This window comes from Pyricularia grisea (assembly GCF_004355905.1).
Source record: "Pyricularia grisea strain NI907 chromosome Unknown Pyricularia_grisea_NI907_Scaffold_1, whole genome shotgun sequence".
Classification (NCBI taxonomy): domain Eukaryota; kingdom Fungi; phylum Ascomycota; class Sordariomycetes; order Magnaporthales; family Pyriculariaceae; genus Pyricularia; species Pyricularia grisea.
In genome coordinates, this window is record NW_022156716.1 from 5,817,410 (window position 1) to 5,838,827 (window position 21,418).

Consider the following 21,418-nt stretch of genomic DNA (forward strand, 5'->3'; position numbering starts at 1 on the left):
CTTGTCTACTACACCGACCTGCGAAGTTCAGCTTCGACAACCCTTTTCCTGGTTATAATCGGATGAATATCAGGTCGCATGTCCAGTAAAGACACCCCAAAAAAAGCAAAAACTATCGCGCCAACACTCGTCGAATTTTCGGTTGCGAACACAAAGTACACATCGCATACATAGGCGCATTATCGTCCGGAAACGACTAAATATACGCCAGGAACGGTTATTCCCGCCAAGCACGCCAGCACCCGCCCACCATAACTGCCACCATCCGCCCTTGCGTTGCGACGAACCCATCCCCAAGCCCAACGTTATACAACAACCACACGCTAAATTCCCGGCCGAACTTTTAAAAGAAGACGAAGGAGACTATATTTTTGCGACGACCCTAACGAATAGTTGTTACACGATTAAAACGACGTCATCAACCATTCGTCGCAAAACTTCCAGAAGGACAAAACCTATAAACATAACCGTGACGAGACAAAGCCAAAGAGACGGAAGACGAAGGATTGGGTGGCCGACTGAAGCATCCCTCGTTCCCCCGCTCGTCCCCCTCTGCGGAGGTTGACGAGCGTGGACTCCACGCTCCCTCTCCCTTCGATCAGCTGGCACCATGTCACTATACTCGAGCCCGCCCCCGTACCGTGACTTCCTGTCAGACAAACCGACACTGCTGGTATGCTGGTGGGCCACCATATTCTGCGCCACCATCATTCTGCTAAGGATAGGAGGCCGGTTCGTGAGGAGCGAGACTTTGTTCACCGAGGACAAGATTGCAGCTCTGGCTATCTTGCCACTTCTTGCCCGCATGGGCTGTGTTCATGTTGTTTTGCTATGGGGCACCAACAACGCCGATTTCACGGGCGTCGAGCTTTCGCAAGAGCAGGTGCACTTGAAGGAGCTGGCCAGTAGGCTGGTACTCCTGAGTCGCATCTTGCACGTCGCAACGTATGTACAGTTCGCAAGTACTTTTTGCCAAGACCCTAGCACCTACCTCTCCCCCTCCCCTCTCCCGAAACATCAAGCTGACAATGCACATACAGTCTCTGGGTCCTCAAAGCCGCCGTACTCGAATTCTTCAAGCGGCTTACCGGCGTCTCATGGCAAAAGTCATACGATATCGCTCTTACAATTATCCGATGCTTGTTGGGCCTGACATTCCTGGCTGTCGTGGCTAGTGCTCTGGGCGAATGTCGTCCATTTGACCATTACTGGCAGGTCATTCCGGATCCTGGCGGCCAGTGCCGCCAGGGTTACGCGCATCTGCTCACAATGTCCGTCTGCAACGTCATGACCGATCTCATCCTAGTTCTTTTCCCAGCGCCCATCATAATACGCAGCGCCATGACTGTCAAGCGCAAGTTCCAGCTTGTCTTGCTGTTCTCGCTCAGTCTATCAGTGGCGGCCGTTACCCTCTACCGTGTGCCAACAGTCATATCACACCATGGAAGCCAGCAAATAAGGTCCTTGCTAGCATCCATCGAGCTCCTGTTCGCCACAGCAGCCTCGAATGCGCTGGTGTTGGGCACGTTTGTGAGGGATCGCGGCGTCAAGAAGAGGAAGTTCAAATACGGCTCCATCGCAGCCGACTCGCTTGATCGGGCAAGTTCTCGCTCACGTCGCCCTACTGTGGTTCGGCACTGGGGAAGCGATGAGGACTTGGTCCGCGGCCTCGGCTTAGGAGTCCAGCCCGATCTCCGAGACAGGCCCGAGTCACCGGGACTGAGCCACCACTCTTACTTCCACCATCCGGCCCCCATGGCGCGGCTTGGGGATATCGAGAGCTGGCAGTTCCCTTCCGACCGGAGGGCCAGTGGGGGAGGCAGGAGCGAAACAATGAGCGACTCGTCTCTGCTTAACAATCGGGAGCACTTGGTATATTCTTCGCGTAGCAACTCGACCACGACGCCTCGGAAGGTTTCCTTCTTTGATGTTGGCGGTCTGCTCTCGGACGATGAAGAACGATCAAATGCGCGTAGGGATAGTCGTATCAGCTCCATCAGCTACCAATCCGGTATCGACCCGCTTGCTACGATCCCTCGCGGCGGTCCCCCTTCACCAACTGTGAAAGCAAGCTCCCTGGGCTCACGTAGGGGCTCAACAGCACTCTTGCAGGACATGGGAGGCCTACTTGGCTCTCTAGGTGCCGGCAACAACGGCAGCGTAAGCGGACTTACGAGTCGAAATGGTGCTAAAATCAGGAGCCAAGGTCTACATTATTCAAGTCCTGGAATGACGGAGCTGGAAGCAATACCACAAGAGCCTCGTTTCGAATCGTCTCATCCAAACGAAGGCAGGACTACGCGAAGAGAGAGCTCAGATTTCGACGACTCGACTATATCAGAGCACCTGCCTGATAAGAAGCATGCCGAATAAGGCTGGTCGCACTACGCTACTGGTGTCCAGGGTCCTTGCTTTCGTCTCAAACCTTATCAGCGACAAAAAATAAGTCGCAAAAAATGTATTATTTCTATGATGGGACGACAGGACTTGGGGGAATCAATGACCGGGGGGTTTTTGACACATTTTCTCTTTTTTTTTCCTTTTTTTTTTTTTTTTTTTTTTTTTTTTTTTTTTTTTACTTTTTTTTGTCGGCGCCGGCAGCCGTGTACCTTGCTAATAGACTTGGTCTTTCTTTATTGTCTCTTTTTGTGTGCTATTACCTGCACAAACTCTTGTCTCTATTCGTAATATTTTTAAGAGCACCAATAGACCGAATGCGCATATAGAGCATCCGCAGTTTTTGTCACACATTACAATTGCCACTTTAGCAGCAGGCGCGGCGTTTTGGTGACTTTGGGGGGATTTATGAAATTTTGGAGGACTTTGTTTTTCTAGGCCTCGGAACAGAAACGTACGGTATGTGTACACGTGGTGATGACAGGCTCGGTCGGCACTTCTTTTTTATTCACTTTCCTATTTCTGTTTGGCGAGACGGCGAGTTATGCCTTGACGTTTCGGTTGTTGTTGTTGTTCTTTTTTTGTCTTCTTCTGCTCTCTTACTTTATTGCCTTTGGTTGATTGTTTTTCCCACGCCATATACCCCTCACGCACGCATTTATTGCCCTTGCAGGACGAAGGGTCCTGCTCACTCTCGGCTCGTTTCGGCCGCTATCAGCGGACGAACGGGGCCTCGGCGCTCTAGGTAGCACACCACAATTCCACCACCACTTGTCGGGAGTTGTGGGTAAATTAACATATTTTCAAGAATGTTGTTTGTCCCCAATTCGTTGAAGACTGCATAACGCATCGACTCGAACAGAAGTGAAATATTCCGAAAGCTTTCGATCAAGATTAACTCGTACTCGGTCTCGATCTAGAACTAGAATGTTGCAATCGAGGTCTCGGTAAGGTAGGTACAGTTGACTCGATATCCTTGGGACTGCAGATCTTCTGTACTACCTACTCTGTACAGTACAACTGACAAAAGGGCAAATGCGGAAATCCACTCCCACTTTCACGAGTTCAGCCCAACAGAGAAACAACCCCGAATCGACCCTTTAAAATCCCCGCCCAGCAAGGATTCCCCAAAATCACACCATCGCCACCGTGTGTACTACGGACTTACCACTCGAAATCATCCAGGCTGTCATCGTGAGGGATTACCGGTAAATTTGGGTGGAAAGCTGATAACGATCGTATGAGTCTCTAATTGGAATTTCAAAAGAACCAAACGCCGTGCCCTATATCAGGCAGGCACCAGAACTCGCATTCAGATGGCGTGATTGAGTGTTTGCATCAATGACCAACAACCAAGGCCTATTTTACCGAGTACTTTGCAAGGCCGCCATCCCGCAGGATAGAGAAGCCTTGGCGATACCTTACAGCCATGGCTGTATGGTTACTTCGTAAAAATGGATTACAGGAACAAGCGGTCTAGTGGCGGGGGGTCTGGATTTCGTGGTGGTTGGGATGACTGATAGCTGACTCTGTTTTTCTATTCGGGTACAAATCTTTGTTGTCTAACCCTTTGCACCCGCTAAGCAATTCCCGTTCTTGCCTGCATGAAAGCGCTGCAGCCTGCTAAACCGGATTCGCTTTCGCTTGAGTGTTTTCCGAGGAAGATTGCAGGACATTTTCGTGCCACCCATCACACGTAGGAATTATGTACGTAGGTACATACACAGCGACTGATAGATAGATAAAAAAAAATACAAATACAAATACAAGATAATGCGATTGTATAAAAAGGCATATATGAAAGCACAGACCTATCGTCGGATTACAAAAAAGCAACCCGTCAAACTTTCTTTGACAGGCGACGGGATTTATTCTTGCGCAAAAAAAAAAAGAAAAAGAAAAGAAAAGACGCTCGGACAAAAAAGGCGGCTCGTGCCAAAATGCTTCCCTCCCCGCAAAAGCTACCTAGCTAGCCCGACCACGCGAGCAAAATCCCAGCACAGTGGGTGACGCGGGCGGGGGAAACGGTTTGCAAATTTAGTGGCTGGGTTCGTTGGTTGGTTAATTAGATGATCTATGGTTTTGCTTCTTCTTCTTGGTTTTCCCTGTCCTTCGGAAGGAGCGCACTGACTGTCCGTCCTCATTGAAGACACGGGGGGTGTGTGTGTTTCTCGGAAGACACAAAATGTCTACAATGTACATACAAAGATACGTATATACCTTGGTTGGGAGTTTAAAATTATCTGTGATTCTCTAGCATGCTTGGCGGGTTTGGTTTATCAAGCCGCGTTGCTGCCCAGACGACCTTTGTCCAAAATGGGACGACAAGTCCAATAAAAGCATGTTCCTGAGAGGTAGTAGTGTAAAGGCCAGAACAGGCACCCTGGTAATCAAGTTATTCCTATGTTTTAATACAGAGTGATTGCATGTGAAGGTGGAAAGCGCGTCCATCTTCGCGTCAGGGGTTCATCCGTCGTCTTCTAAAAAAAAGATGAATTATTTTGATTTTTTTTTCACCCCTTTTTTTTTCATTTTGACATTGAGCATATCCCGAGAAAGAAGCGGTCATCAATTCCTACCGGCACTAACAAGCGACCTTTTGATGAACACGCCGCCCACAAAATAGGTATAAGCCAGTTCCACCCCTAATTAACGCCTGCTTCCCTGTAGTCGATGAGAAAAATACAAGAAATAAAAGGTGACCAATCGATTTAAAACAAAACTGGCCCACCATACCTCATACCGTAAGACGATAACTGGCGTATCGACCGGCAGTCTCACTGTGCCTTATAATCTTGACCACGTTGCCCCTTTGCAGCCCCAGGTACCTCGCAACCGGATCCTTGGTCTGAATTCGCGGCAGCTGTGTCTCCTTCAGCCTATAACGCTCCAGGAGAGCTTTCTTCTCGACCCTGCTGAGCATGACGTGCTTCGGAACCAGTTCGTGGTGGGTGATGTTGACCAGCAGATCCTCCAACATGAAGGCCTCGACTTTGTTGTCGCCAGATCCGGTCGCGCTGAGGGCGCGACGGGCACCGGAAGACAGCGCACCTTGCGTCACCAGGATGCCATCGCGGAAGCCGGATTGAAGAAGCTGCTCAACGAACTGCTTGGTCCGGCCGACACCGATCTTCTCCTCGTTGATGAACTCGACCCAGATCGAGCCGCAGTCGGGAGCAGGGTCTGGATCAGTGGGTGTGGGGATGCGAGCGTGCAGTTTTAACATGGCATCCGAGGGTCGCGCCGAGAAGGTAAGTTTTGATTGACTGATCGTGGTGAGAGAACATAGCGTTAGATAGGCCTGGTGATGTTTTGTTTTATGGTCCTCCCAGCACCTAGGCGCGCAGACTTACTCTACATTGCCGTTCCCATCGGTGAAGTCGGCAAGGAAACGTTCTATAGAGATGTTGCATTCTTCTTCGGACAGCTCATAGCCCTGTAGTGTATGAAGGTAGGAATCAGTACTCCGACAATCCAACAAGTGCCAAAGCTGATATTATATCACTCGAGTGCAAAGACCCCAAGGGGGTTTTCTGCCGAGTGTATACATCTCAGGATCGTTAAAATGATGCCGTACCCTGTCTGAGAGCATCTGATGTATCGTTCTCCAAGCCCTCCATAGCTTGCGCGCCCCAGCAAGCCTCGCGTTGCTATCCATGGCTGTTGGTGGTTTCGAGATTAACGCAAATTAAAATGAAGTCTTTGTTTGTCGATTGACGAGTAGAGCGTTTGATTATTGTATGTGTCTTCGAGACCGAGTCCTCGTGTCGCTGGTCCAAATGCGATTGACGGCGTATGTCTGAGTTCGTGATGCCGAGCTTTGGAACAAAAAGTCACCGCGCAGAATTTGGAGGGCGCGCTCCGTGGTTGGGCCAGACACAAATTCGACGCTCCACCGGCTTATCGTGGCTTATCAGATGTGGCACTGCCCCGCTAGAAGGGATATGATTGGAGAATGAAGCTCCAAGGTGGGGTCCCGTAAGTTGTCGTCGTGTCTCCATGTAAACGAACGGTGGGTGGAGTGAGTGCGCTGAAATACAAGGGTTCAACGAATTTCCATCGGTCAGTTTTGGTGGAAGCTAAATGCGAAAGGGGTTCCCGGTGAAAAAAAAGTGTCACCTTCCGAATCTCTTTTTGAGGTGGCCTTCCATACCTACCCCAACAGCGTTTCCAATTTTTTTTTTCTTAGCACTGGTCTCTCCCCAAGTTCCTGTGCTGTCACAAAAGCTCCTACTTGCTTAAGTTGCTGGGAGCAATTTGTGCGTAGGGTTGTAATCCTGCTCCAACAACAAACACCAAAGTTGCGATTCATCCCAATATCAGTCACCATGGCTGAAGCTGCCACTACCACGGCTGCTCCGGCAGTCAGGCCAACAAAGCCTGATGAGGCCGCTTACAAAGAGAAGCTGGCTCAGGCTGAGAAGGAACACTCGGATGTCATGGCCAAATACGTGAGCTTCTACTCTCCGCAAAAAAAAAAAAAAAAAAAAAAAAAAAGCAACAAGACGGTCTGTTACGTCCAGGTCTAACCGTACAAGCCGTCATAGAACGCCATCAAGGCCAAAATCGACTTGGCTCAGCCCAACAAGAACAAGGACGCCCCGAACCCCACTCAGAAGCGCCGTCAAGAACTGATTGCACAAGCCAACGAGATCCGTCAGAAGCAGGCCGGAGGCAAGAATGCACGCCAGACCAAGCAGGACCAGATTAAGCGCCTCGACGAGCAGCTCCGCAGCCGCATCACTGAGCAGAAGAATGCTCGTGGAAAGGTCAACTTCAAGAGCGTCGAGGAGGTGGACCGCGAGATCTCCAGACTCGAGAAGCAGATCGAAGGAGGCACCATGAGGATCGTGGACGAAAAGAAGGCACTCGACGAGATGTCCAACCTCAGGAAGCTTCGCAAGAACTTTGCTCAGTTCGACAACCAGCAAAAGGAGATTGATGACCTTCGCAACAAGATCAAGGAGGTCAAGGACAGCATGGACAACCCAGAGCAGAAGGCACTGAGCGAACAGTACAACAAGATCCAGGCTGAGATAGACGCCATCAAGGCCGAGCAGGACGAAGCATACAAGGGTCTTTCCAGCCTCCGCGACGAGCGCACCAAGCTCCAGAACGAACAGCGCGAGAAGTTTGAGGCCATCCGCAAGATCAAGGACGAGTACTACGCGCAAAAGAAGGCATACTCCAACTTCGAGTGGGAGGCCAAGCAGAAGGCCAGGGAGCGGAGGAAGGCCGAGGATGCAAAGAGGGCTCAGGAGTTCAAGATGGAGCGCGCCAAGAAGATGCTTGCCGAGGCCAGTGACCCTGCTTACCTCGAGGAGATCCGCCGCGCCAACAGCTTGATCCGTTTCTTCGACCCGTCGCACCAGGGCGAGACCAGGGCGCCGCTCCTGGCCAGCAGTGGTCTTTCCGCCGAGGCCACACGCAAAGTTGACGACTCCGGCCTCAAGGGAACTCGCCTGATGAGCAAGAAGGACCGTGATGATGAGTACGCCCCGGCTGTTAAGAAGGGCAAGAAGGGAAAGAAGAGCAACGCTGCTCCGGATGCCGCTGTCTCTGGAAAGTTCAGCTGCCCGCCATCCGTCATGGAAGACTGCGCATTCATGGGTATCGAGCCACCCATGAGCGCAGCTGATGTTCCTGCTGTTCTTGAGAAGGCCAAGGCCAAGCTCGAGCACTGGAAGTCTGACCAAGCTGCTCAGACTCAGAAGGTTAGTTTCTCCCCTATTTGAATTGTTATTTGGGTATTTTATTATGAGACGAAATGCTAAGAGTGCACAAAACAGAACATCGACAAGGCAAAGAAGGAGATTGAGAAGATAGAGGCCGAGGAGGCTGCTGGCCATGATGCCAACGGTGACAGCAAAGAGGACAAGGCTGTTGCTGGCGTGACCTCGGACCTCAAGGAATCTAGCATTGAGGACAAGAAAGACGAGGAGACCAAGGCATAGCTGCCTTTCTTCTCAGACGACGCAAACCGCAGAACCGAAAAAAAAAACACTGAAACGATCCTGTGTCATGATGGCTCAAAAAGGTCATATGGCATTCACGCTGCACTGGCTATTTCCCTACATTAATTTTGCACCTGGGAGTATCAAAATGGCTTTCGATAATTTTGGGCTATATAGCGTGTGTTTCTTAAATACCTCTATTATTATATTCAATTCGGAGGGAAGCCAACAGGAGAGTGATCTCTGATAGTTTGATCTAGGACTCGCTGTTATGTTTTGATGTGCATGCCAGGGAATGAAACAAGTCGACATTTGACTTGTTTTGGACAGTGACAAGACCATCTCGTAATTGCCAATGGCTCTTCGCCCACTCCGGGACTGAAAAACTCCAGGATCCAAAAACGTAAGGCTAGATATAGAGTAATGGCTGGAAATTCTCAACTGTATGACACACTCAGTAGTGACATGCGTTTCCTCGTTGATATTATGTCGGGAGCCTCATTGCGATCCGAATGTACAAAAGAAGCCGGTCGTGAACATGGTCGGAAACAGCAAAAAAAAAAGGAAAAAAAAAATCCAGCGACGGGCCAACAAAGCCGTCGTTCATGTGATGGCGTGATTGCGCGAATCACGTTGGAAACAAAGATGATGGATGCATGACGAAATTAGACGAGAAAAGATACCTGTTCTCCAACTGCTATGCAAAGGGGGAAAAAATCCATGGGATGTCGTCTCCAGTATGCCGCCTGTGATTTGGTCTCTTATGAAAACAAAGATCCTTTTTTCTCATTACAGTCGTGTTCTTCGTGAAATAAAAAAGTGTCGTGGGGCAAATTCGTGTGAAAAGAAACAAAAACTAAACAATCTTATGTAACAAATTTCTCAATCTCAAATCATTGGCGCGAAGCCATTCATTCCAGATGGTTTCCTGCGGGAGGACTCCTTAGTAGTATGGTGAGTGATACGGGGATGGGGGTCCTCCTGGGGGTGGTCCTGGAGGTGGCCTGAAGGACTGTCGCCGCGATGGTGGCCCCGGGGTTCTCCTTTCGTCCTCGAGGGGCGGCGGAGCGAAGCTGACACTTGCCACGGTCCCGGGCCCGCCGCCACTGCCCCTACGGCTAAGCCTTTTGTGGCTCGAGGGAGAGTCAAGGGGTGGATGCCGTACTTCGGGGTCGCTGTCACGAGGGAGTGTGATGTTGACAAGTCCATAAAAGTACTCGAGAACTTCAGGATATCTATAGACGGCGGCCTGCCAATCACTATCGATGCCCCTCTTGAGGGTGGCCTGGGCAGCCACTATCTCGTTCGGGTGTGGTGGGCGATGGAAATGGTGGTATGAGTGTGCCGTGATACGTTCGATGTGCTTTGTGTGCTCCTGCTTTCGCCTTTCGGCTTGCTTATGGTAGACTGACAAGACATAGTCTTGAGCTCGACCTCGCACCCATTCTCTGTGATAGCTGTTAGACATATATTATGAGAGGATATGAGGACCTGAAAGTGTTCCCATACCGTATATCTTCGTACACCCTCGACATCAACTTAGCCTCGGCCTGTCTGACGGCCTCCTCCAGACCTTTGGCTTCACAATCACATCGTACAGTGGCTGGCCTCCGGCATATCGCACAATCAGGGTCCATTTTGGAGACAGACCTCCGTCGTCCTGCGTGCTTGCTGCTACCCATCGTCTTAGTTGAAAGTGCTCAACACGGAAATGATCAAGAATTAAGAAACGAGTAGAGGTTTTCGGGACACTTTGTTTGGTGTGGTGTGTAGTGATTAGGTATAAGAAATTTAGATCGTAGTTGGAAGTGAGTATCCTGCTTCCATAGGAAGCCCTCTGGTCCAACCAGGGACAAGGAGCTTATAGAACATGTGCTGGAAGAGAATGGGATAGAAGAGCAGAACGGGTGGGAGACTGTGTGTGGGTGAGTATGTGGTGAGAGAAACACCAGTGATGGGAAGGAGATGATGAAGCACACCTTCTCGGTACAAAAGGGATAGGTAGATAATAAAGGTACGAAATACTTGGACTTACTGGGATAAGAGCCGCAAAAGCAATGCAACAGTACCTAGACAGCCGGCGGCAAGTCAAGCAAGCAAAATGTGGGCAGTCTCGAGTGAGTGAATATGCAGGCAGGTGAGCTGATACAGTAGTGTTGTTGTTGTTGTTGTAGCTGCACCTGCAACTGCTGCTGGCTACTTGCGGATACTGGACAAGATGAGCTTCGGCTGCGTGGATCCCAACAGCATTCAACTACCTGTCGGAAGCTCGGGATTCCAGTGACGGTGTATCGAGCGAGGTATGTACTCCGTGGGGATTGACGGGTAACAGAAGCAATCAATAACAAAACAACCCCCAAAAATTCTTGGTCGATCCTCGTTCTTTTTTCTTCTTCTTCTGATGTCTCCAGTGGCGAAATTCGGTTTTTGGTTATTAGAGTGCAGTGCAGACAAGAGATGCCCAACCAGACATTTGCTGTTTCCCGCGAGGATCCTTGAGCAACAAACAAAACAACAACAGAAAAAAGGAGTCGGCAGGTTATGGTCCAGCGGATGCCAGATAATGTGGGTTATACACTTTCAGTCTAGTCTGACTGGGTCGCTGTCGTGGCTCGAATGCGGAGGCTCATGGACATGCAGCTTGCAGCAAGCCCCCGGCCCAATCGCCGGTATTGTACCTTGGCCCGTCCGTGGCCGTGATCCGGGCTCTGGACGCCCCAACTGGCTGGCTGTCAAGCAGTTCTGCCCAACGTGATGACAGAACAGGGATCGACGATGTAATGGATTTGTGGTTGGCTTCAGTACTCCCTTAATGTAACTTGAGTACCTATGGAGTAGTGAGATAAGTAGGTAGGTACCCAAGGAGAAAAAAAAAAGTTTCGAGGTTAATTTCCCCTCCCTATCTCCTGCTTATTAGTGTTTGAGGCAAGTCGTACAAGATGAACGTGTCATCGGCTGCCACTACTCGGTATCTGAAAAGTAGCCGTTGATCCAAGACTGGGCAGAAAAAAAAAAAAAAAAAAAAAAAAAAAGGAGGCAGGCGGCAGGTTTGACAGCCACACCGCAGCCCTATGTTCCTAAGTGGTGAAATAAAGACAATAGGATATGCGGCTAAACGAGACGGTGCCCGACCAATTTTGAGACCAAATCTTGTCTGTGGGGAGCAAATGGCGACGCTAACGCACGATTTGGGAGAAAAAAAGTTGGGTTGCGCTGCAGCGGCGAGACCTGGCGGTGTTGGGTTGCTTTCCCACCAAATGTACTTGACCGTGCCTATGAATAGAGGACGGTGTAATCCAATTAACCTAAAAACGGAATGCGCAAATCCAAGACGAGAAATCACACACACCGTAAGATCAAAGAAAAAGAAAAGACAAAGGTAAAAGAAATCCAACACCGCTACATCTCATTGACAGAATCAAAATGAGACTAGTTCTAGGTACTGAACGGTAGGTAGGCCCACAAGGGTGATGTATTCCGGTTTACACCGCAACTCCAACTGAGGAGAAATGGACTCCAATCTCAAATCAAAGTCGGGGTAATTAAGGGATACAACAGCAGCATGCATGAGTGCTGCCCTTCACCAAGTCAAGCCCCGAGGTACGTACACAGACATGGAAGGCAGGTACTTACGGAACTCACTACGGGCGTATATCAATATGTTGTACCGGTAAAAAAGCTGCATCCGACCATGTATATATACGGAGCACTGGGGCTGCGGTGCATGACTGCCCGACGAACACCTGGCAGCATGCTGATGGTCAGTTGGTCGGTCCAGTAGAATGATTACTCGATTCTGCAATCGAACGGAGCGGGTCATCATTATGCAATGCCATTGGAATGAATTTGCCCGTCCATACAATCAACTTTGCGCATATCTTAACGGAATCAGCACTCTTGTCGTTGCCCACAGATGTTGGTTGTATTGTGTCGCTGCAACCGTTTTACCATTCCAGCCCGACATCATCGATATCGTGGGTCGCATTGAAATGAAATCTAGCGGTCAGCTGTCGTGTATTTCACAGCGGAGTACATATAAACCTTGAGGCGATGTGTTCCGATTCAACATCATAGAGTTGAATGTGGTCGTGAACAGCCAGCCTTCTTTCCCAACTGCGAATGCGATGGGCTAAATTGTGACAGGAACGAGATGCGGGATTGAAACAAGGGTTAGCTAACCTCAAACCAGAGCTAAACCACTTACAGTAGTTCGTCGCCCCACAAGCTTGGGTCCACCTACAAAATGTCTTCTTATCGTTTTTATCGGGAAGCTTGCCACAGGGATACGGACATGCCCTGGAATTCGACTTTTGATCGCCAATAGATTTCGACCTTGATGTGAGCCGCGCCGTTATTCCATCAAAAGGGAGCCTCACCTGCGTCGTGAGCCGGAATACATAGTAGCTAGAGATGCCTCCTATATGTGCCAAGTCCCCACAACTGGCCCTTCCCTTTCTTTACCCTTTTCTGCTTCGAGCCAGCACGGCACAAGCTCCGAGGGCAGCTTCGCCACTCCTGCAATACCGTCACTACATCACCGAGACGCCAGCTGCCGACATATCCTCGAGACTCAACCCAGATCCCGACGACTACTCTGCACCTCACTTTTCAGACAAGGCAAAAATCACCATCTCTGCCGGCGCTGGTGGTAATGGTTGTATATCTTTTCTGAGAGAGGCATACGTCGAAGACGGTCCCCCCAACGGTGGAGATGGCGGCCATGGCGGCAATGTTTACATCCAGGCCGTACACGGGCAGACCTCTTTGCACAAGCTGGCCAGGAAACGGTCGATAAGGGCAGCTCCAGGGAAACATGGGCAGGGAAGCTCCAAGACGGGCCAAAAGGGTGACGATGTAGTAATCCAGGTACCCGTCGGCACCATTGTCAGGGAGATTTCGCGCCTTGACCCTGAGACGGAAGATCGCATGCTGGAAAAGGCACTATATGGCCGGAGACGAAGGCCTGTAGCTCCTGTGGCTGAAGCTTCCGTGGAGGACGCTGCCGAGGAAGAACCGGCCGAGGAGGAGGAAGCGCCAGTGGACCCTTTCCGCCACAAATGGTTACTCTATCCGGGCATGAACACTACAGAGCGGAAGAACCTCGATCTTCCGTTGCGCCTACCCAAGAGGACAAGGTACTACTCGCAACCTACAGCACCGGTTCTTCTCGACCTGTCGCAACCAACTCGAAGGCCGATCCTTCTGGCTGCAGGCGGGATAGGGGGTCTGGGAAACCCACACTTTCTATCGAGGGAAAGGCCGAAACCGATGTTTGCGACCAAGGGAGAACGGCCAATGTCGATGAAGCTGGAGCTAGAGCTAAAACTTTTGGCCGACGTGGGCTTGGTAGGCCTACCCAACGCTGGAAAGAGTACTTTGGTGCGTGCTCTTTCGAACAGCAGGGCTCGAGTTGGTGCCTGGGCCTTTACGACGTTGAAGCCGAACATCGGGACCGTCGTGTTGGACAACAACAAAGGAAAGCCGCTCGTCCGGAGTGTTCGCCGTGTGACACGCCACAGCGACAACCTCCCGTACGGGGTCGCTGGCGAGGATGACACCGAGGTTGTCCCGCGGACCCGGTTCACTGTCGCTGATATTCCTGGTCTGATAGAAGGAGCCCACCTCGACAAAGGTCTTGGTATGGCGTTTTTGCGCCACGTCGAGCGTGCCGGCGTTCTGGCATTTGTTCTTGATCTGAGCGCTGGCAATGCCGTAAAGGCACTCAAGGCTCTTTGGCACGAGGTCGGGCAGTACGCACAAATGAAGGAGGACGAGGAGAAGGATCGCGAGCGTGATGCCAGGATCGAGTGGAGTGATGATGGCGAGCCCAAGGACTTCAGCAATATTGGTGGCTATGGGTCGCCTCTCTCGGTCGACAGTCCTCCCGCCCCTGAGGCAGTATCCGGACTACACATTGCTTCGAAGCCTTGGTTTGTTGTCGCCACCAAGGCGGACTTACCTTCAACCAAGGAAAACTTCGATGAGCTAAGAGGTTACCTAGCCAAGATTACAGCGGGAGAGGAGCCACATCCCAGCGGCATAGAGGGAGCTTGGATAGACGATTGTGCGGCTATACCGGTCAGTGCAATCAAGGGTCAGGGTATTGATCGGGTCATTCACTGGACTGTAGGATTATTGGACGAGTAAAAACTGTATAAGATATATGTATAGATGTTAGATGTGTGTATAACTACCAGGACATGTGTATTCAAGGCTACCTGAATTGATTTAGTTCAATATGACCTGCATGGTGATAGCGATCTCTTTTACCTAACTTGTTCATTCACAGCATGAAGTTGCCCCGAGCTGGATCGGAATTTAAGGTACATAGCTTCTGGGCTTGAGGCGCTACGGTCATCTTACGTCGCCTTGTAGTTCTAGCTCAATTTTGCGGGCGGCTAGACTTGTGTTGCCGAATGCGAATATCTTCACAACCTCCGAAAAGTCTCGGAGTTTTGAGCCTCGCTCAACTGAAGCTGCGATCTGGCCGCGCGTTTAGTCCCCGAACCGATACACAATCGAGGAAATAAATGTCACAAGGCGAATATAAAAATGGAGAGGTTTTGCCTGCTAAATCCAAACAACAGCTACCATCAACGGCCTACATAGCAGATTATTTCTTCTTCATTGAAATATCCCAAATCTTATCGCATTTACGTTTCAATCAATAATGTCGACTGTCACCCGCTTCGCAGACCTGGACAGGCCCCTTCATGTTGGCGTCGTCCTCATGGGCGGGTACGTATGCAATATCCCCAACACCACTGCAACGATCCAGTTAAATACTAACAAACCCAACTGCTCTGGCCAGGGAGACCGAGTTACTCGATGTCGCCGTCATCGACATGTTCAGCGGTCTCAACAAAGCATTCATCAAGACGATCCCAGGGGTTCCTGAGGAACTCCAGGCTCAAGCCATCGACGTCGTATTCCACTGGGTCTCAGAGGCCGGGCCCGCGACCCAGAGCCGGCTCAACTGCGGCATATTGCTCGTGCCGACCGACTCCTTCGCGGACTGCCCCGACCTGGACATTGTAGTCATGGGTGCCCACCTGGCAGGCTACGTGCCCACAGCTACCGAGCTGGCCTTTGTGCGCAAGATCTACGAGACCTGCGGCGCCTTCATCTCCATCTGCGGCGGCGTCCAGGTGCCGCTGATGGCCGGGCTGCTCGACGGCAAGAAGGCTACCGCGCCGCGGTTCCTGCTCGACGTGTTTCGCCAGCAGGCACCCACGACCGAGTGGCTGGAGAAGAGATGGGTCCGGGACGGCAAGATGTGGACGAGCGGCGCGCTGCTCAACGGCCTCGATCTCATGCACGCCTTTGCGAACGAGCACTGGGGCAACATCAGCGGCGACGAGGAGTCGCTGATTGGCTTCACCTGCAAGATTACGGCCTGGCCGAGCCGCGATGTCGACTACAAGGACGTCCCATGGAAGATGTAGGCCAGCCAGCCGCATGGTTGGCGCGGAGAAGGCATCTTCAACATGAACTGTCCACGCTAGTTTCCCTTATTTTTTATTTTTTTTATTTTTTTTATGGTGGTGTTTGGGAATTCGCCAGGATGTTTCAAGTTTGTTCTTTGGGTTAGTATGGTCACTTGTTTCTTTGAGAGAACGATAAGCACCGCATGGGCAAGTTGACCCAAGTATATGATCAGTGGCACGCTGGAAACTTGGGTAATAAATGGACAATATATTGGTCGACATGTTGCTCAGTGTGTGTTAACCTTATAAACCTAATCTATGGTATATGCAGTACACTGCACGCAGAATACGTGGAGGTTAGTGGAGGTGGTGGAGCTTTGAAGCTAGGCGGCACGTACAGTGTGAGATACTCCAAGCCCACGCATGTCCCTCAATGGATCAACCCGTGCGGGGCATCTTGCAGCTGCCGGCCTCTCGTCTTTTTTTTTTTTCTTGTCGCAAACAATTGAATTTGACTCGTTCTGGTTACTCCGTCAAGCTCTGTAAAAGGTCCCCGAATGCGCCTTTGAAATATCTGCAATTGGCGCAATTAGGGTCCCCTTTCCCCTCATAACACGCTCAAAATGGGCAGAAGTAACCGCAAAAATGTAGGATAACCTTGTCATGTCCTTTTCTGAATTGAGGCAAACAAACTGATCCGTTTGCCCTCTATATCCAGAAGCGTGGGGGCGGCTCCAATGGCCACTTCGATGGCAGGCGCCGTCACGATACAGCCACCAACAACCGATACAACTATGCCAACCTGCCCAAGGAGAACGAGAAGCTTCAAAAGTTCTACGATGAGCTTCTGGAGCTCCCTGAGGAGGAGCGGGCCGAGTTCTGGACTGCTTATCAGCGAGAGCTCCCCAACAGCTTCCGCTTTTGTGGCTCCAAGGGTCATGCCTCCGAGGTCATGAAGCTCATGCAGACGAGATACATACCCGAGATCACACAGATTGCCTACGAGGGACAACCCGTCGACCCGCCCAAGGCCGTCCCGTGGTACCCTGATCTTTTGGCTTGGTGGATGACCACGCCCAAGAATGTCGTGCGCAAATTCCCGCCATTCGCCAAGTTCCAGAAATTCCTCGTGTCTGAGACGAGCGTCGGAAACATCAGTCGTCAAGAGGTCGTCAGCATGATTCCACCGCTGGTGTTGGATGTCAGGCCTGGAATGACTGTTCTTGACATGTGCGCTGCTCCTGGTAGCAAAGCATCCCAGCTGCTCGAGATGCTTCACGTCGGCGAGGAGGCGAGGATATCCAACTTCATGAAGAAGTTCTCCGGTGACCAGTCCGCCGACGCTGCCCCCGCTACCGAGGAGGGAGCAGACTTGGAAGTTGACGCAGGGGACGATGGCCGTGCGACTGGCATGCTCATTGCCAACGACGCAGAGTACAAGCGGTGCCACATGCTGGTACATCAGCTCAAGCGTCTCTCTTCTCCTAATCTGATTGTCACAAACCACGATGCTACGCTTTATCCCTCCATCCGCATCCCCAGCAGCGACCCCAACACCAACGCGTACCTGAAGTTCGATCGAATTCTGGCCGATGTTCCTTGCTCCGGCGACGGCACCCTCAGGAAGAATGTTAATTTGTGGAGGGAGTGGGTTCCAGGTAGCGCCTTGGGTCTGCATCTGACGCAAACGAGAATCCTCGTTCGTGCCTTGCAGATGCTCAAGGTTGGCGGCAAAATGGTGTACTCAACTTGCAGTATGAACCCTGTCGAGAACGAGTCGGTCATCAACGCTGCCATTGATCGCTGCGGCGGACTTAACAACGTTGATATCCTTGACAGCAGTGATAAGCTCCCTGGGCTCAAGCGGAGGCCTGGTATGAAGACCTGGAAAGTGATGGACAAATCGGGACGGGTCTGGAATAACTGGGAGGAGGTTGAGGGCCAGTTGGAGGTCAAGGATGGCAAATCACTGACTGGAAAGCTCTCCAAGACCATGTTTCCCTCCGGGACCGATCTCCCGCTTGAGCGTTGCATGAGGATATACCCTCATCTGCAAGACACAGGTGGTTTCTTCATTGTGGTGCTGCAGAAGAAGGCCGAATTCAAGGCAAAGCCCGAAACCGATCTTGCTAGCACGACTCCTGCGAATGGTGAGACTACAGCCTCGACACCCAATGTCACAGAGGGTAAGCGCCCGAGGGAAGAGGAGGATACTGAAGAACAAACAGCCTCCAAGAAACCAAAGACCGAGGCCAGCGAGCAGCCCGCAGCGTCAGAGGACGTCACCATGATTGACCAGCCAAAGGAAGAAAGCACTGCTCCGGTGGAAACCATTGCTGCGGAGGAAACAGTAAAGCAGGAGCCTGAGACCCAAGCAACCGCCACTACCCCTTCCGAATCGCAGATGGCGAAACCTGTCCCGAACCAAAACAATCAAGTCAACCAAGGCAAAAAGAAGAAGGAGGGACCCTACGAGGAGCCTTTTAAATATCTTCCAGCAGACCACTCGGTAATCAAGTCCGTTAAAGATTTCTACAAGCTCTCGGACCGTTTCCCGCTCGACCGTTTCATGGTTCGCAATGCTATGGGAGAGCCAGCAAAGGCAATTTACTATACATCAGAGCTAGTACGGGACATTTTGGTCGCCAATGAGGGCCGAGGTGTTCGGTTTGTACACGGTGGTGTCAAGATGTTCATGAAGCAAGATGCTCCCTCGGCTGAGGTTTGCGGATGGCGCATTCAGTCGGAGGGTATGCGCATCCTTCATGGCTACGTCGGGCCGGAGAGGATCATCTATTTGAACAAGAAGGAAACATTGCGCAAGCTCTTGATCGAAATGTTCCCCAAGCTGGCTGATGGCGGCTGGAAGAGTCTTGGTGAGGTTGGAGAGGCTGCGTTGAAGATTGGTTTGGGATGCTGTGTGCTCCGAATTGAGCCGGGCCCCGAAGACCAGGACATGGAGCGGATGGCCTTGCCCCTGTGGAAGAGCTTCCACTCGGTCAACCTGATGCTTCCCAAGGAGGATCGCTCCGCAATGTTGTTGAGGATCTTCAACGAGACCACAGTCTTGCTGAATCTTGGTCTTTCGAAGGACAAGACTGAAGAAAGCAAGGAGGGAGAGGGAGATGCAGCCATGACTGACGAGAACAGCGAGGTGAAGGAGGAGTCCGCAGTGGCTGAAGTTGAGGAAGAATCCAAAGACGAGACTCAAGACACTGAGGAGGGTGGCGCCAAACTCGAGGCGGTCGAAGAGTCAGTCAAGAACGAGTCCAGCACTGCTTGATCTGATCCAAAATTCGATGATTTCAGTTCGCTCTTTGAAAACGAACGAGCAAGGAAGTCATGCTGGGCACGATATTGGGCATCTTGGTGTATTTTAAACCTCATTTGCGGAGTTAATTTGGAAAATCTTTTATGAACCCTGAAAGTCTTCAGGACACACCCATATTCGACAGACCCCGTGTTTATTACGATCTATCATACATGGCTGACTCTTGACAACCTCTTTTTCATTTAAATGTGAAATCCGCCATGTTTAGGAGGGTCACAAAATCGCCACAGGCCAGCATCTTCTGCAGCTTTGCGAACCGTTGTGAGCTCATCATTAGTGATGGCACGGTTGATATCCGCATATCGCACCCCTTCCTTACCTTGGCTAAATGATGTCTCTTTGTCCGTGGAGGCATGTGTAGCTTTGGGAACCCTTGCCTTCTTGGCTTTGCCTACATTCGCTGCTGGGCGGTATTCTAGAGGGCAAAAAGAAGAAGAAGAAAAAAGCTCCGTGTCAACAACCATGGCTCTCGGAATCTTTGCGTTGTGATTGTCTGCTGAGCGTTGACTTACGATCCATCAGGTTCACAAAGGTATCCTTGGACACTTCTGCCGACAACCACCTCATAATCTTCTCAGACTCGTCCGTCAGGCCCGGCATGATTAGATGCCTAACTAACAATCCCCTCCGGGCGATCCCGTCGGGCGTAAAGCACAAGTCGCCCACCTGCCTGTGCATCTCCCTGATGCTCTCCTTTGCGGCGTTGGGATAATCCTCGGCCTTCAAGAGCCTCTTGCTCTCCGCCGAGCTCCATAGCTTAAAGTCTGGCAGGTAGATGTCGACCAGTCCGTCGAGCAGCTTGAGCGACTCGAAGCTGTCGTAGGCCGAGGTGTTGTATACGATGGGGATTCGGAGGCCCATCTCGGCGGCGGTCAGGATCGACAGGGCCACCTGCGGGACTACGTGTTCTGGGGTCACCAGGTTGATGTTGTGGACTCCGCCGAGGTTTTGGAGCTTGATGTACCACTCGGCCAGATCCTCGGGTGTGAGATCTTCCCCATTGCGAACGTGGCTGATGTCGTAGTTTTGGCAGAACGTGCAACGGAGGTTGCACATGCTGGAGTTTGAGCGGTACTGTCAGCTTTATGATGGAAAATCATAACTATGCACCTTTTTTTTTTGTCTTCTTCTGTTCTGGCGATGGCGGAGGTGCAGGCGGGGTTGTTATCAAGGCGATATGTCGAGACTGGCATTGTTCCGGCTGATTTGAGGTTGTGAAGGTATGAGAAACACAAAAACAAATTCCATCTTCAATCAGCACACTGCTATAATTCCATGAGCATACCTGAAAAAGACGGAGCCACTACCATTATGGCCCTGTATACACGGCTCTGCAAAGCAGATCAGCATTCCTGTACATTTCTACTTTATTCCAACAACTAGAAGAACGTGTCGAACTAGATCACCACAGCACCGCACTGCGGCTCTCATTTTGCTGCAACATCAAACTTACCTTCACCGAAATGAGGGGCTATCACATTGACCTTTACCTTCTCCCCAATCATGCACATTCCCAGCGTCTCGTAGCGATTTACGCCGCAAAGCCGGGGGCACAAGTTACACTGTCGCAGGTGGGCATATGCTCTCGACCGTTTGAGGGCCGCATCGACCGAGGAAAGCTGCAGATAGCGCGGAACGTAGGGGTCATCAAGGAGAAACGGTGGTGCCAAGTGCAGAGAGGCTCGCCTATTGACGAGCGATCCGGGCTGCTTCGTCCTCGTCACGCATGGAGAAGGCCGCTTCAGTAGGGTCAGGAGGGCTCGATTCGGCGACCATGCCATCTCATTGAAAGGAATGGGGTAGCAGAAGATACTCTCCGGGATGGAATACAGCTCTATTGACAATGCATTTCAAATGTCTTGTTGAATTCTGGTGGAAGGCCAGTGGTGATTGAGTGAGTGAGGAGTGAGATTCTGGGCAAGCTGGGGAACTTCACACTGTATGTCGTGTGGCGTCATTGTCGAAATCGGCCAGTGTTTGATTGGCGTTTTGCTTATAATATTGAGGCAGAGAGAACTTACCATATCAGGAAATCAAGCCCTTATGGCTCAGTGGTAGAGCGCATCACTAGTAATGATGAGGTCCTAGGTTCGATCCCTGGTGAGGGCACGTGATTCTTTATTTTTGTCTTGATATTTTCATCAAGACTGCTTCAAAGTCTGAGCAGGGGCCCGCCCAGTCACACTTTTTTTCCACCCCTGATTGTAACCAACCAGATTTACGTTACATCCATCCCTTTGTCCAACACGCGCCGAAAACGTCCTTCTTGCATCACGTTCATCACTCCCTTTGTGTTTTCAGTGATCATT

The 21,418-nt window shown here is 51.0% G+C and overlaps 7 protein-coding genes across 7 annotated transcripts; 4 read left to right on the top strand and 3 right to left on the bottom strand.

Moving 5' to 3' along the window:
- Positions 1 to 57: 57 nt before the first annotated feature.
- Positions 58 to 2,561, top strand: PgNI_01789 (uncharacterized protein). The gene is made up of 2 exons (XM_031121861.1): positions 58 to 945; positions 1,041 to 2,561. The coding sequence occupies exons 1-2, from the start codon at positions 611 to 613 to the stop codon at positions 2,371 to 2,373; spliced, it is 1,668 nt and encodes a 555-aa protein (XP_030987213.1). The 5' UTR covers positions 58 to 610; the 3' UTR covers positions 2,374 to 2,561.
- A 2,179-nt stretch (positions 2,562 to 4,740) lies between these two features.
- On the bottom strand, positions 4,741 to 6,216 carry PgNI_01790 (uncharacterized protein). The gene is made up of 3 exons (XM_031121862.1): positions 5,975 to 6,216; positions 5,751 to 5,833; positions 4,741 to 5,663 (listed from the first exon to the last, which is right to left on the bottom strand). Exons 1-3 carry the CDS (start codon positions 6,053 to 6,055, stop codon positions 5,135 to 5,137), a joined length of 693 nt encoding a protein of 230 aa, XP_030985868.1. The 5' UTR covers positions 6,056 to 6,216; the 3' UTR covers positions 4,741 to 5,134.
- A 280-nt stretch (positions 6,217 to 6,496) lies between these two features.
- PgNI_01791 (uncharacterized protein) lies at positions 6,497 to 8,925 on the top strand. The gene is made up of 3 exons (XM_031121863.1): positions 6,497 to 6,848; positions 6,945 to 8,111; positions 8,187 to 8,925. Exons 1-3 carry the CDS (start codon positions 6,726 to 6,728, stop codon positions 8,349 to 8,351), a joined length of 1,455 nt encoding a protein of 484 aa, XP_030985869.1. The 5' UTR covers positions 6,497 to 6,725; the 3' UTR covers positions 8,352 to 8,925.
- On the bottom strand, positions 8,862 to 11,235 carry PgNI_01792 (uncharacterized protein). Its single transcript, XM_031121864.1, has 3 exons — positions 10,387 to 11,235; positions 9,861 to 10,025; positions 8,862 to 9,799 (listed from the first exon to the last, which is right to left on the bottom strand). The coding sequence occupies exons 2-3, from the start codon at positions 9,986 to 9,988 to the stop codon at positions 9,295 to 9,297; spliced, it is 633 nt and encodes a 210-aa protein (XP_030985870.1). The 5' UTR covers positions 9,989 to 10,025; positions 10,387 to 11,235; the 3' UTR covers positions 8,862 to 9,294.
- A 1,526-nt stretch (positions 11,236 to 12,761) lies between these two features.
- Positions 12,762 to 14,498, top strand: PgNI_01793 (uncharacterized protein; the record flags this gene model as incomplete). Its single annotated transcript, XM_031121865.1, has 1 exon — positions 12,762 to 14,498. The coding sequence occupies one exon, from the start codon at positions 12,762 to 12,764 to the stop codon at positions 14,496 to 14,498; it is 1,737 nt and encodes a 578-aa protein (XP_030985871.1).
- A 523-nt stretch (positions 14,499 to 15,021) lies between these two features.
- Positions 15,022 to 19,061, top strand: PgNI_01794 (uncharacterized protein; the record flags this gene model as incomplete). Its single annotated transcript, XM_031121866.1, has 4 exons — positions 15,022 to 15,089; positions 15,163 to 15,792; positions 16,110 to 16,179; positions 16,497 to 19,061. The coding sequence occupies 4 exons, from the start codon at positions 15,022 to 15,024 to the stop codon at positions 19,059 to 19,061; spliced, it is 3,333 nt and encodes a 1,110-aa protein (XP_030985872.1).
- On the bottom strand, positions 16,321 to 21,084 carry PgNI_01795 (uncharacterized protein). The gene is made up of 5 exons (XM_031121867.1): positions 20,563 to 21,084; positions 20,395 to 20,440; positions 19,622 to 20,310; positions 16,497 to 19,524; positions 16,321 to 16,425 (listed from the first exon to the last, which is right to left on the bottom strand). Exons 3-4 carry the CDS (start codon positions 20,163 to 20,165, stop codon positions 19,292 to 19,294), a joined length of 777 nt encoding a protein of 258 aa, XP_030985873.1. The 5' UTR covers positions 20,166 to 20,310; positions 20,395 to 20,440; positions 20,563 to 21,084; the 3' UTR covers positions 16,321 to 16,425; positions 16,497 to 19,291.
- Between the last annotated feature and the right edge of the window lie 334 nt (positions 21,085 to 21,418).

Excerpts from the sequence above, each read along its gene's own strand:
- PgNI_01790 (XM_031121862.1), bottom strand. The coding sequence starts at position 6,055 with ATGGATAGCAACGCGAGGCTTGCTGGGGCGCGCAAGCTATGGAGGGCT. Across the intron at positions 5,834-5,974 it reads ATCAGATGCTCTCAGACAGG|GGCTATGAGCTGTCCGAAGA; the intron begins GTACGGCATCAT and ends CATACACTACAG. Across the intron at positions 5,664-5,750 it reads GATGGGAACGGCAATGTAGA|TCAATCAAAACTTACCTTCT; the intron begins GTAAGTCTGCGC and ends CACCACGATCAG.
- PgNI_01791 (XM_031121863.1), top strand. The coding sequence starts at position 6,726 with ATGGCTGAAGCTGCCACTACCACGGCTGCTCCGGCAGTCAGGCCAACA. Across the intron at positions 6,849-6,944 it reads CGGATGTCATGGCCAAATAC|AACGCCATCAAGGCCAAAAT; the intron begins GTGAGCTTCTAC and ends AAGCCGTCATAG. Across the intron at positions 8,112-8,186 it reads AAGCTGCTCAGACTCAGAAG|AACATCGACAAGGCAAAGAA; the intron begins GTTAGTTTCTCC and ends TGCACAAAACAG.
- PgNI_01792 (XM_031121864.1), bottom strand. The coding sequence starts at position 9,988 with ATGGACCCTGATTGTGCGATATGCCGGAGGCCAGCCACTGTACGATGT. Across the intron at positions 9,800-9,860 it reads AGGGTGTACGAAGATATACG|AGAATGGGTGCGAGGTCGAG; the intron begins GTATGGGAACAC and ends CAGCTATCACAG.
- PgNI_01789 (XM_031121861.1), top strand. The coding sequence starts at position 611 with ATGTCACTATACTCGAGCCCGCCCCCGTACCGTGACTTCCTGTCAGAC. Across the intron at positions 946-1,040 it reads CGCATCTTGCACGTCGCAAC|TCTCTGGGTCCTCAAAGCCG; the intron begins GTATGTACAGTT and ends ATGCACATACAG.
- PgNI_01795 (XM_031121867.1), bottom strand. The coding sequence starts at position 20,165 with ATGTGCAACCTCCGTTGCACGTTCTGCCAAAACTACGACATCAGCCAC. Across the intron at positions 19,525-19,621 it reads CTTTGTGAACCTGATGGATC|AATACCGCCCAGCAGCGAAT; the intron begins GTAAGTCAACGC and ends TTTGCCCTCTAG.